Source organism: Orbicella faveolata, unplaced genomic scaffold (assembly GCF_042242905.1).
Source record: "Orbicella faveolata isolate gen_17 unplaced genomic scaffold, um_ofav_v1 contig_13, whole genome shotgun sequence".
In the NCBI taxonomy this organism is placed as follows: domain Eukaryota; kingdom Metazoa; phylum Cnidaria; class Anthozoa; order Scleractinia; family Merulinidae; genus Orbicella; species Orbicella faveolata.
In genome coordinates, this window is record NW_028301540.1 from 31,069,503 (window position 1) to 31,083,415 (window position 13,913).

The following is a 13,913-nucleotide window of genomic DNA, read 5'->3' on the forward strand; positions in this document are numbered from 1 at the left end:
AGCGGCCACATTCTGAAATCCCAACCTGTAATAATCCTTTATAATTTTACCTCGCTTTTACGGCCACTCAAACCAGTTATGTTCATCTTTCCATTGTTAATATTGTATGTACTGATTCAAGTTTCAGTGTTTTTTTAATTGTATCTGCCTTCCGGATGCTTGTTAAAGAGCAGTTGCACTCCTGAGTTGCACGAAGTGCAATTTTGACGTATCTGTTAAGACGTCACTTATTTAGACTTATCATGAAATTAGGCCCAACCCCGTTAATAAGGCCAAATTCTCATGGCCCTTTGGTGACCGTATTAACGGAGTTTCACCGTCCTTAGCTACCACTTGAAAAAAAAAAAAAAAAAAGCGAATAGGCTATTTTCGAGTAGACCTCAAAGAGTCTTCTTGCTAAACTATTGTTCTAAAAATGCGTTTCATCTGTAAGTTTACTTTTATACAAATCAAATTCATTTTCATAAGAAAAGTTTTGCACGACGATTCGTTTGGAAACAGAGGTAAAAGGCAACTTGGAAATGACTTATTCATCTGTTCACGAGAATACTGCACACCAGCATGAAGTGATCAGGTGCTGGCACGAACAACGTACAATGTCGATCCCAGACCCCTAGATTTCCTACCAAGCCTTGCTCTGTCGAACATGCGTAGAAAGCCCCTTAGTCTCGAAACCTCGTGCTCAGCTTTCCATTGGTGGTTTTGGCGGTTGGGGTAGAGGTTCTTCCTTTGAGATATTACCATTTTTATATGCCAAGAGAACCCCAACCCTTAGGATAGCTGACGCCGCGATGGTGGTGGAAGGTGAGTCACTGTCGAAGTCGCACGCGAAACCGCCTTACTAGGAGGGGAACGTCTTGAGAAATAATTTATGTCATGTAAATTATTTCATTCAGGGCGTGGAGTAAGGTGAACAAATCAATAACACCGGGAATGCCAAACATCTTCGCGTCCTTTACAAGGACCGTAGAGGGGGAGGGCCACTGCCCTACCACTTTTTAGCTTGGGTTGATTGTTTAGGGCTCCTGATGACATGGATATGAATTTTACCCCGAATGCTTGTTTGACTTGGCCAGATTTTTAACCCTACCGATGGCGCAAGGTATCGTATTTTTCAAGCCTAATTCGTATTTTTCAAGTCTCTTCATTGAGGGAAGAACGAGAATTTGTTTTCCACTGTGTCGTTTTTAATACTTTTCGACGAAGCATTCCACAGTTCGGGCAATCATACAAAGTTTACCGAGCTTCAAACGAGAGCGAAATTTTCAGACCAGTTGATTCTAGAGGACGAATGTTAGACAGAGACACAACGAGAAAACGACTCAAGTATAACATTTTAATTTAATTTTAAATTGATATCAGCAGCCGTAAACTTCTTGAGAAACGCAATAAGTCAAGTGCTCGACTTGCGATCTACACCCAAGTCGACAACACATTAGTACAGGTGGAAAATTTAATTACAGCTATATACACGGCTAGTTCCCTTACAAAAATAATCCCTGCTAATTTACACACTCGTTTTTGCCCTGATATTAACATGCAAGTTGTCCTAGATGGTTCACTTACATTTTTCATAGTATAAGCTGGGGAAAAATTATCGTAGTTAAAAAAAAATTTCCCCAACTGACCAGTCACGTTAATTGCGTGACATACTGTCCTCCTTGGAACGTCACGTCACGCTTGTTAAATTTCACCGGCGTATTGTAAGCTTTGTGAACGCCGACTTATTTCCATCTGCTGCTTCTAGCACAGGCGGAAATACCTGCCTCCATAGGCTCACGGCTGCTAAAATGCCAACAAAATATATTTACTTTCGTTTTGATAGCAACAACTTCTGGCTTCGACTTCAAGTTGCGGCTAGTGTAGAAAGCCGTAACGCGAGGACCCAAGTTAGGGCTGACTAGCACACATTCCTCATCCACAAAAACCTGATCAGCTGCGTTAATCTCCTAACACACATGTCTGGCTCTTGATACTCAGAGGAGAAAATGGATGCTGCACAAAGTTTGCGCTGAATGGGTAAGGATGATAAACTATTTACACCTAACATTTTAACAAAGAATCATCGATCTACTTTGTGCACGTTTTACTATTAAGACTGCTCAACAGTACTCCAATGCACATATTTATTACCCCTCCCACTACGAAAAGTTAAAAACCAGCCCCTTCCTCTACCCCAAGCGCAAGCACAAACGCAAGCAATAGGGATGACCCAAGTGAAAACGAAATTCGTCGCCAACACAAGCACAAGCAAAATCACCCCAACCTTCCAAACTGTTTAGGCGCGAGGTAATCTGGATCCAGTGTTTTCATTAGCCAAACATAACCACGTGTGGTAAATATCCCTGTCGTTTTCACTTGTTGCAGCGCAAACGCAAGCATAAGCGTAAGAACGAGAAAAAGGAAAATTTTGATCCTCGTACTTGTGCTTGCGCTTGTGCTTATGCCTGCGTCAACGCCGTTTTCACGGTGAAGAATTATTGTGTTTGCGCTTGTGCTTGTGCTTGTGCTTGCGTCGCTAGTGAAAACCAGGCTTAACTAAGCAATCGAAAGGAAACTTAACACACAACTCTTAATCGCTCTTACGTTTAAAGGTCAAAATAAATTACATCGAAAGATTGAAAAGAAATAAAAAAACACACACACAATACGATTTGCACTCATCAACTTCGTATCCAAAATCCTCTCCCCTCGTTCTAGGAACGAGGTTGTGTTGTTATAACTAGATAGAGCACATAGATTGAAATGTAATACAACGTGACGTAGTGACGATTTCGTACAATGTCAAAGACGTGCTCTGTAGGCCATGACACGAAAAAGGAACACACAACAACATGTACCACGTTATCGGGCGCGAACTTAGAAAAAAGGTTTGCGAAAAAAAAGGTAATTTTTGCTTGTCAGCCAGTTTTTATCTCTCTTTTCACGCTTGGGAATTACCACGAAATGGCGAGCGGTTGCACCACTTTGTTTTGTTGTGTCGTGGGCAAAAAAAAGTGTTCTCCATAGATGAATAATGAGCGAAAGTTTAGTTGCCCAATCGTCACTGATGTCACAAATGTTGAGAACGAAAAAGGCTGTCCATTTAGTGAACATGTCAAAATAAACCTTTCTTTCGCCGGGAATAAAAACCTTTAGAAGCCTCAAAGTAGCACGAATCACAAATTATAGAAAGATTACGCCGAAACGAATTGTAAAACCTGGTTTGTATAGACTATTCCCTTGATTTTCGAAAATAATTTTGTGGTAGCTTAACTGTTTGTTTAGCTTTACAGCTGGTTAAAGAAAATCTCCTAACCAATCAGGGTCGAGATATTATATTTTAGCCAATTAGAAGGCAAACTAAAACCGCTGGTGCAGCTTTTCCCGCCCTTACCACTGGGTGTAAGGCATCGCGTTCCAGTGGGGAGCGTACTGAGCTAGTTTTACTTAGGCCATGGTCTTTGAACGTCGAACTTCTCACAAGCCGAACCTAACGCAAATAAGAAAAAGCTATAGAGTTTTCTCCTTTGCTTTACGTCCCGGCTCATGTGAAGTTCAAGGTTTGACCGTGACCTTACATGAAAAAAATAATTAAACCAAAACGTTTCAGATAATCAAAATTCCACTATTGATTTCGGAAGCTCAAGTTTCGTTTTAGGCAAGGATAAATGCTTTCGGCATGGAGAAGAAAAAGAACCAAACTTCAGGTGTGCCAGTTGATGATGGAAAAATATGTCGACTAAACGTAAGAAAGTAGTGATACAAGTCTATATTTGCTTAAAAGGCTTTCCTCGCACCCTATCAACCTTCCTAATGACTGCTCGCCGAGCCACCAGTCATGCAGAGAGCCTGGTTTTCTAGACCTTGAAGTAATCCGATAAAAAACTTGCTTCTTTCGTTTACTCAGCTTCGTGCCTGGTTCAAGAACCTCGTGCAGCATCATTTAACCAATCAGAGCGAACACGTCATCTTCTCAGCCAATCAGGAGCGAAACAATATTTTGGCTCACTGGATTTTCCCGAGTTTTTCGCCGGTTACACGTTTTCCCGCTCTTGACGGCGGAAAGATTTTCCTGTTTCGAGCTGATTGGTTAGTTCTACCTTAGGGGCAGTAGTGAATGGTTCTGTGATAACTTTAACTTTGCTGGCGATTTTTACAGTGATAAAAAGAGCTAAATTTCTGTAAATCACAGAAATTCAACTGAGAGAAGAGCAGTTACCATCCTCTCCCTGAAAAATGGCTAGATAAAAAGTAATTTGTCTGAAAATACTTACAGGATACCCTATAACTTTCTATTTTACTTAGTATTTATAGCAATATATTACTACATCTATATTGTATAACCACAAATTCCCCCAGGGTATCTGGTAGGCCACATCAAAGAGTACACTACTGACATTCAGTTCTCAGTTGCGACGTCATCTAATGCGTTTCTTCTTGGCTTTTGATCTGGCCGCTAATAAAAGAAAACAGAAAACACGTGACTGCACAATAAAGGTAACCATTTGTCAATTTCGACGTATTAAAATTAAGCTTGATAGTGAGGCCTAGAGGACACAAACAAAAGATATGAATAAACATGTCATGCAATTCCCCTTCTTTGTGTCTTCTAAGCCTCAATACCAAGCTGAATGTTAAAATATCGAGAATAAACCTCTCACTGAGTCTAGTAACGTGACCATATCAATAGGGAGTTTACGAAAACCACGATCGACAACGGCAACGAGAAAGTCGCTAAGCAAAAGGCTTAACGAGCAGAACAATGGCTGTGCAAGTGCGTTATAATTCCTGGTACATTTCTTTGCCGTCCTTTGCAAAACAACAACGTGAAATGTCCAAAGTCTGCGTTGTCTGGAGAACGTGAACCACGACGGGTAATTCTTTAAAATCTTATTTCAAATTTATCGCCGTGTTGCAGATTCAGTTTCGCCACATGTTGACAGTGAGAAACAAAGCAACCGACTTTAGAGCACAGGCCACTTGGAGACTACTGTTTTTAAAGGAGGTCAGTCACGGTATTCTGAGTTATTTTGGCCACATACAAAATTTCCTTTAAATGGGAGGAAACCTGAAAATAACAGTTTAATAAGATAGAAAAACACCAAAGAGATAATGATAAACCATAAAGGAACAAGGATGGCAAAGGATGGAGAAGATTAACACGGATTACAAACGACGAATTTGAAAAATTGAGGCTAAACTTTTCAATATGCGCAAACCGTGACTGAGCTCCTTTAAAGTAGGAAATTTAATGGCGTTTGAAAGCTTAGGACTGACTCACCCTGTCTCCCTCGAAGTCGCTCTCTCTGAAAAATAAAAGACAAGAAACAGTTTTGACAATCAACCCACTTAAAACTGACGTTCGCTAAAATTCAGAAAGATCGTTTATGAAAACAAAAAATGCAAAACAAACAAAGGAGAAAATTTACTTCGATTTGAAGTGTGCTTACCAATTCGAGAGCTTCCAAAGCCTCACTGATGGCCTGCTCCAAGCCAATCCTTACCTTCTTCGCTCTAAATAAATAGGAAATAAAAATTATAATACGGAGTCAAATTTTCGCGTTTGGACGCAGTGTTTTGTTTAGTTGGTCGTGATTTTTCAGTCTAGTAAAAGTTCGGAAACTTTTTGGAGTTCTTTTGATCAACATTAGGAGGACTTCAAATTATGCACTGTTCACCGAGACTTTCAAATTGGCCTTTTCTCCGGTGTATTCGTCTTACTTGTATTTTTTCTTGCGAGCTTTATCGTCGAGTGTTCTCAGTCCATCAGAGAGTGTTTTGAGTCTGTCCACTTCAACTTGACTGAATGTATGATCACCAAACCACATCACCCAACGCTGTAATGAAAACAAATCGCATTATTAGTAGCCTGCTCCAGGCGCGAAGAACGGGTGGAAAAAACGCGAGGGGCTTGAGGCGAGAAAGGGCGCTTTGTTCTCCGGACCCCCCCCCCCCCCCCTCGTTCTCGCGCTCGCCTCGTTCCCATTTCGCTCACCCCACAAACCGAGAGCCTGGAAAAGACTACATTATCAGATGTCGGTTGGCAAAGTAATAGCAACTCTTGAGCAAAATAAAATAAAAATAAAAAACCAAATTAGAATTACGGTCGGGGAACCGCAGAGCGTTGACTCCTGAAAACCAGTTCGCGGTAAAAATCTGTTTTATCTAAAATGGAGTAAACACGAGAATCCCTGAATCTTTAATGAAATCAATTTGACTAATTATAGAATGAAAAATTTCAATGTAAATGGCGAGATTTTGACTTATTTGCAGACCTCAAATAGGGCATTTTGCAGTTGGGTGCTTAGTTATCCGGCCCATGAATGTAAGCAAGGCTGGAGGTGACCTTGCTTTGATACAGACCTCTCTGCTTTGGTCATGTAAATGAATCTAGTTAGCATTAGAACAACTTGCTTACAAAACAAAAGCAGTGAGGTCTGTATCAAAACAAGGTCACCTCCAGCCTCGCTGCCATTCAAAGGCCAGGTCACTGAGCAGACAACTGCAAAATGGAGCGAGACTGGAATATTTAAAATATCCAGGTTTACGGAAATTGACATACCTTTCCGTCATCGGGTCTCGCCTTTCCAACCTCGCTTGCATCCACCACTTTACCAGGCCATGAAGGCAGGCCACGGGCCTGCGCCCAAACAATATCACCGATATCAAACTGAGGTCTTGCGATGGACACGGGCGGCTGGTTAAGACATTCCTGGTTATTAGCCGTGTTGGATGTTACGGGATTTGTTTTGAGTGGTAGATATGCGCTCTGGTTGACCATTTGCACTAAAACGTTGGAAACAAAACCATTGTTATAGATATGGATAAAATATTCTCCGCTTCAGTGACTGGTTGAAGATTATGTTAAGGCAGAGAAACACGAAACAAGAATGGCTGAAATTGGGGAAGATTGACGCGGATTACACAAAGTAACGTACGAACGGCAAGCTGCTTCATTCCTTACCGCGTGCGGGCTCATTTTGATTTGGCGACACATCTCCATTATAAAGCGAGTGAGACTGGCGCTTGTTACTGATTGGCTCATTCTCACCGGAGACAGATCGCTCATCTCTGGACTTGGGGTTTCCTGTAAACAGTGCAAAGGAAACAACATCTATCAAAATTACAAAAGAATCCTGCCACCTTAAACTAGCTTACTTTGAACGAAAGCCTGTTTTTGCTAGGTGCTGTTGTACAAACGCTCTTTATCAGCCTCTCTCAAACTCCTGGTTTCATGAACTCTACTTTCCCAAACTCATAACTTAATTCATCGAGTTTAAGAAAGGAAATCATGACCATGACCTTAATTAGCATAGATTTTTTACGATTTTATTTCTCCGCTATACTCCACTATGCGCCGTATTTTCAACTCTCTTCTCAGTGTTGGGAAATGTGGTCAAACACGGTCTTTCGTGTTTGATCTATTACGCAATAACGTAGTTTGTGTTCAAGGATGAATACACACAACACAAATTTGTTGCCTTATCATAGCTAGCTTCGATTATTCTCTCAGCCAGAGTGCCTGTTTCTATTGGCTCTCACGCGTGCTGATTCACTCCCAACCCACAAATACAATCATTCTAGCATGAATAATTACCTGTTTCCCTTCAATAATTCTATACCTAAAGGATGTGACACTTTTGAGGGATACAGTCTTCTGGTTTTGTCTTATTACAAACCTAACAATTGGAGAGAAACTGCAGTTAACTCCCTTACCTCTACGTCGGTCATCACTCTCATTACAACTGTTTAAGTTGCTACATTTTTTGCTGTTTGAAATCCCTTCCCCTGACTGGTTGTTTTCAGGGGAGGATCCCTCGTTTTTTAACACCGCAGGATCATCAATAGAATCTTCCTCGTCATCATCATCATCATCATCATCTCGCTCTGGGCTGCAATATGCTTCTATGGCTTCACAAGACCTTTTCAGCCCTAGAAGAGGATTAGTTTCATAATATGCCGACTCATTGTACTTTGTCTTTTTAGTTTGCTCATTGTTATCACTGTAAGTTCTCTTTAGTGTACAAGCCATTTCAGATGATGTTTTCACCGGATGGCTTTCAACTGCATTAAACGATTGAACACGAGAAGGCATGCTGTCTACACTGCCTTTATTACTTGCCAGTGGTGAATCACCCTTCGGTGACCCGCGGCATCCAGAAAGCCCCTGGCTGGGCATTGGTAATGGTGAGTTCAGGGGGGATGTTACACTTGCATGTCTAGGTGAATGACTGCTACTTGAGCTTGATGTTCTCAAAGCAGTCGCAGACGATGCACTGACTTCCATACAACTGCTTCTACTGGACGACACAGAAAATGATGCACACGAATTTTGTACACTGCAGCACCCTGAGCTGCTGTTATCTGGGGTGCTGCATCTTCGTTTATTAGTTGCTCCAGGTAAACTCTTGGTTGCAACCCAAGGTGGCAGGTGATGGGCCGGGCCTGGTACATCCATCTTTTGATTACCATGACTAGCAATGCCATGGCTAGAAGGAGGTGAAAAGGCACTTCCAGGGTGGGGGCTAGGGGTGGACAAAGAGTGACCTGTGCCTGTGTGGTTGGTATTGAATGGCATTGTAACATACCCCAGGACAGCACTTGCAGCATGGGAATCTGTGTTAGTACCAGCCCCATATTGGTGAGGCGTAGTTGCAGATGTAACAAGACTGCAAGCTGGTGATGGTGAGGACGATGTAACAGAAGGACCTGTACTTACACTAGGAGCTGCAAAATTCACAGAAAATGGAAATCGGGGATGGTTGATTTGACCAAATGCGACATATGGCATTGCAGCAACAACAGCTGTCTGAGGATGGGTGTTAGCTGGTCCAGCGTTACTTGAAGTGGAGGGTTGAGAATTGTATGAGCCAGGTTTTACAGTGTTTATTGGGTATTTGACAGCATAGTCTCCAAGGTTTAATACCGTCGGTCCCATTTGTCCACTTCCACCTGTTTGTGACTGTATGGCAGTCATTGGCACCATCCTCTGTGCAGCAAATTGTACAGGGGCATTTGCTGGAACAGTGACCCTTGGCAGAAACGGGGTGTAAGCACTCGCCAAATGAGCCAATGTTTGGGAAAACCTTGGGGATGCAGCTGGAGCGATAGGTACAAATGAATCAAAAGCAGCTGCAATGGCAGCATTTTGATTGTTGTAGGAATATGAAGCCACTGGAATAGCAGCAGCGGCCGCAGCAGCTGTTGCCGATGGAGATGTTGCTGTTGTTGGCACCGGTTGGCCTGACTGGTTTGCCTGGGTTATTGCTGTAGGCATCACAATACCAAGCATGTATGGGTTGGTAGGGTACATAGCTTGAGGGACCACCCCTGGAGTATTAGGTGATGCAGCCTTGTTTGCATTAGCTGTGGCAATGAACGTTGCCGGGATGGCCCCCTGGTATAATGCACCATGAAGCTGATATGCTCCCTTCAACTGGCTGGAGTCCACATTCATCTGAAATACTTGATTTCCATTTCCTTGAAAGAAGACACCTCCCTGTGCTTGGGAAGTTGCGATCTGCAGAGATGGTACTTGTGAGGACCCAACTGTATTTTGCACCTGTCCGTAAGCACTCACTGACGATGGTATCTGAGCTGGACTTTGAGCCACGGAGGCAGCCTGGACAATCTGCTGTTGACTGGTACTACTAGGCATGGAAACTTGACCACAGAGACCACTTGCTGTATTCCCAAGAGAGTATCCTGTCACTGGTGGCTGAGTTCTGTGAGCTGATACATGCTGTGGTACAGTTGGTGTTGCATGGCTTGTCTTAACACTTGGAGCCAACACTGCTGCAGCCTGCGTGATTTCTTTGCTCACTGCTGACTTACTACGGGCAGCAGCACTACTAACTGGTTGAGTTCCCCTTGTGTGACTGGGTGTGGCATGCACTGTATTAGTACCTGGTACAGTGGTGCTCGGCGAAGAAACAGCACGCCCCTCTTCCTTTATGATTGGGTCTTTCAGCACACTGTGGAATAATGCGGGTGCTTGTACAGTGGTTGAGACAAATGGTGTAGGTAGCACTTGAGATGAAGGTTTGCTGGCACTGTTGGCTGTACCTTTCATGGAGGAAGCAACAGCTGCAGTGGTTGCTACAACCTGCGTTCTTTGAAGAGGACTATCAAGTCCTGCCCTTGTTGCTTCTGATGATACAGCCGGCACTTTTGAAGCAGCAGCTGCTTTGAGAGTGGCTGCAACAGTTTTCCTGGGTCCATAAGACTTTGTTGGTTTGCTGTGGCGAGGTGCAGCCGCTTTAGGGCTCATTTTGACACTCGGAAGCTTGCCTACATTGGGAACTGACCTCACATCTTGCTTTGTGATTGGGATTGTTGTAATACTTGTCGACACTACTGACGTTGTAGAACTTGAAACACTTATTGTCTCCTTGATAGGGTCATTCTTGCTTGGTGCTGAAGTGGTCAATGAATCACTTGTTGTGCAGACACTTGATGTATTTGGACATTTTGTAAAAGTACCTCCTGGTGGATTTTTTGATGGTAAAGTCACTGAAATCATTGCTGTAGGCTGTAAGCTGACAGTTGCTGTGCTTGTAACAGAAGCTGTAGGTTTTGAAGCCTCTGTCACTACCTGCCCTGTAGATGCTAGGCTATTAAAAGAAGCTGACGAACTAACAGCAATGGTGCTTGTGACAGTGATTGTCTTTGATAACTGTGATGTCGTTGCCGTTGCCGTTGAAGGAGAGCTGTTTACTGCACTTGTTACAGTGCTACTTGTCAACAAAGTGCTCCCTAGACCTGCTCCAGGGTTAAAGAGTTTAGAACTGCTAACAATAGTCGCAAAACTTGGTAGTGGCCCCTGTTCAACAGCAATGTTGGTTGGTACACTCTGTACAGGACTGTTGACGATGGAGCTTGGTACAGGCAATGGGATGTTGTGAAGAGGGGACGTTGGCCGGTCAACATCAGGTTTCCGAACACTAACCCTCCGTGACTTGGCCAAGGGATTTCGTGGTCTTCCTGGGCCTGAGAAATAACCACCCAAAAACAAGTTTTAGCACTTGTCTTATGTTTTAGTTCTTCTATCTAAAAATCAAACTCCTAGTTGATAGCCTTTAAGATTGTGGATAAAACTCTATTGGTGATGAAGAAAAGACACAGAATTGAAATAGGACTGAATTTGAAACAGTGGGATAATCATAACATTTAAACAGTCTGTTTGTGCTTGGTACGATTGTTTTGCTAGGTAAAGTTCAGCAAAATGCAGGGTTTTCTTTAACATTCAGGAGGGTAACTGGTTTTCACAGGTGGATAAAACTATTTGAACTAAACTTGTTTGTAAGAAAAAGGTACCGCTAGATGGTCAACACAGGCAGGCAAAATCATCCTCACAGCTGGTCAATTTGCCTGGTGCGCGGCCCTTAATGAAAGAGGGACGGCAGAGCTTGGTGGGGGGAGGGGGAGGGGGGGGGGGAGAAGACCACTTTCCCCCAATTTCAAGCAAAAAATGCATGAAATAATAATTTTACAAGTATCTCCACACCCACTAAAAGTTAGCGCCTCTGGTGCTCGCTTGTAAGGTCCCCCCCAGTTCAAAATATGCTCCGCCATCCCCATGGAACCCCTGAAAATGTAGTAAAATTACTAACAGTACCTCTTTTTTGGGCCAGTGTTGAAAATGGCGGCAATTTGACATCATTAGGTTGCTTTACCGCAATCTCTGACGGCTGCTGAACGTCTAAATAGTCTAAAGTGTAGTGTTTGCATCCTGATTGTGAAGGTTCTTGCCTGCTGTTGACTGGAATTAACTTGCTTGGTATTCTTGCATCAAAGTTGAACACTTTGTAAATAAAGAGGGGGCATTCCAGCCCACATTTACATGTCCCCTCAGTCTTGAGATACTCAATCACATGATCCAGCGACCTTAGTCGACTGTTGTTTGGGCTGAGGAACAATGGATATCTTTGAGCAATGCTGTATACTTAACACCTTAATTTAAGGTGGCTATGCCCTGGATGGTACAGTTTAAGCAATAACTCTAAAATGTTATTGTTGGTTTATTTCAGTCAATTCCAATTTTCCTCCCACAAAGCTGTCCTCCTTCCTATGAGTTTACTGTGATACCCTTGATGTTTTTCTACCTTCGTAATCTATTATTCTGAGGTTTTCTTTGACTTTCAAGACAATTTTTGGTGACTTAGGTCATGTCACAGAGAAAATGCACACACTTCACAAACATAACAGGTACACATTTCTACACCAGGATGGCAAATTACTTCAGAAGCTGGAAAAACACTGAAGAAAGCTTATAAAGTGCTTGCCTTACGCATATCATGTTCAAACTTCTTTTGCATTATTCTTACACCCTACAGCCAGTGATTGTGACTGAAATGATATCCAAAATAACAATTATGTTAATTCAAGTGAAACATTGTAGCCAAGTTTCAAATTTTTTTGTGTGAAGGATTCTCCTGACAACAAAGTCTTGACTTAACATGTCAAACCTTTCTGACATGTAGATGTCTTGTTACAGTTGTGTTACTTGTCACGACAAAATGTCAGTCTTCACACAGACAAAAATTGAGACATTTTTTCTGGATTTCCAAAGGGCTTGACTTGAGTTCTTTGCATCTTCATAACAACAATTTTGCCAAAAATCGATCCACAAACCTGTTTTGCAACTTTTAATCTCTCAATAGAATAAGCACTGTGAGCTACTTTGTGGTATAATCCTTTCTCTCCTAAAAGATCCTTTTTGCTGTTTTGCTTTCTGTGGCGGGAATTTAAACAAATTTCTCAAGTTTAAGTCAGAGGGGGCTTGTAAAAGAAGTTTTTTGTTTTATATTTCTGCTGGATGAAAACGTACAATTTCATACGAAACAAAGTTTCCATTCTTGTCTTCAATATTATGAAAAAAGGTTTCTTTTGGAAACATCGCATAAACGCTTTTAGTAAAATGCTAATAAGTTTATGGCTGGAGTGGAATCGAGAAACCTTACATGTATAGAAAAGAAAATTGACATCGAACAAAATTTCCGTGAAAAGAAATAAAACTTCCAAATGTACGGAAAAAAAGGTGCAGCAGAATCGCTTTGTAAAAATTAATTCTTCACTGTCTAAGGCTATGGATTACTTTTTACGTTTCACGCTATAAAATACTTCAATTTAATTTGTTTATCGTGCCCCGACCGAGCGTCGCCAAAATGTAACAACAATACCCGTGCTTTCTTACACTGACAATGTTATTTCCGAGTAGCAAAACGGGTTAAGTTTTTGACACTTTCCACTCGAAGTAAACCTTTTCTTAAGGCACTCAGCAACACCAAATATAAGTTAAATTCGCCATGCTGGCTTACCTGATGTATAAAATGGCACCATTTTCAAGTATTCGGCTCCAACCTCGTGGAATTTCAATGCACTTGGACCCATTAATAGCTTGTTCGCTGGCGCTTGTTTCACTCATGATAATCCATGAACAGTTGTTATCTTCTTAATCGAGCGTAGAAGCAAAGGCTCGAAGAATCTCACAACGTGACATAGAACGAACAATAGAATCGACCGTGGCGGACATCCATGCGACGATAAGTGAATTCAAACACAGCTATTACGCGACGGCCGATACTAATTCACACGCTCACTTTGACCATCTGCGGCGCATAATTTCCCGAAAGAGAGATATCAGGAACTCTTTTAAGTCACTACACCGGCAAAGCTCTTGAAATGTGATGTAAAGATGCTTATATTTACATGTGAAAAGACACAGTTCTCCGCTAGAAATAGACCGCCATGTTGGAAATGCGTGTCGCATTCTATTTTCGAGGAAGTCGCCCGCTGAAAAATTGTCTAAAAACGCTGGCTCGTATTACTACGCGTACTGTAGCTCTGTGTATGTCTTTTTGCTTTGGTTGTTAGAAGTGTTACATCATGCAGTGGCGCGCTAATACAAGTTCTGGGACGTAAATCGAATG

General features: G+C 42.2%; 1 protein-coding gene across 1 annotated transcript; it reads right to left on the reverse strand.

Moving 5' to 3' along the window:
* Window positions 1–1,322: 1,322 nt before the first annotated feature.
* LOC110054287 (uncharacterized) lies at window positions 1,323–13,906 on the reverse strand. Its single transcript, XM_020760663.2, has 9 exons — window positions 13,302–13,906; window positions 11,600–11,889; window positions 7,699–10,971; window positions 6,947–7,069; window positions 6,545–6,768; window positions 5,704–5,819; window positions 5,433–5,496; window positions 5,264–5,288; window positions 1,323–4,438 (listed from the first exon to the last, which is right to left on the reverse strand). The coding sequence occupies exons 1-9, from the start codon at window positions 13,406–13,408 to the stop codon at window positions 4,401–4,403; spliced, it is 4,260 nt and encodes a 1,419-aa protein (XP_020616322.2). The 5' UTR covers window positions 13,409–13,906; the 3' UTR covers window positions 1,323–4,400.
* Between the last annotated feature and the right edge of the window lie 7 nt (window positions 13,907–13,913).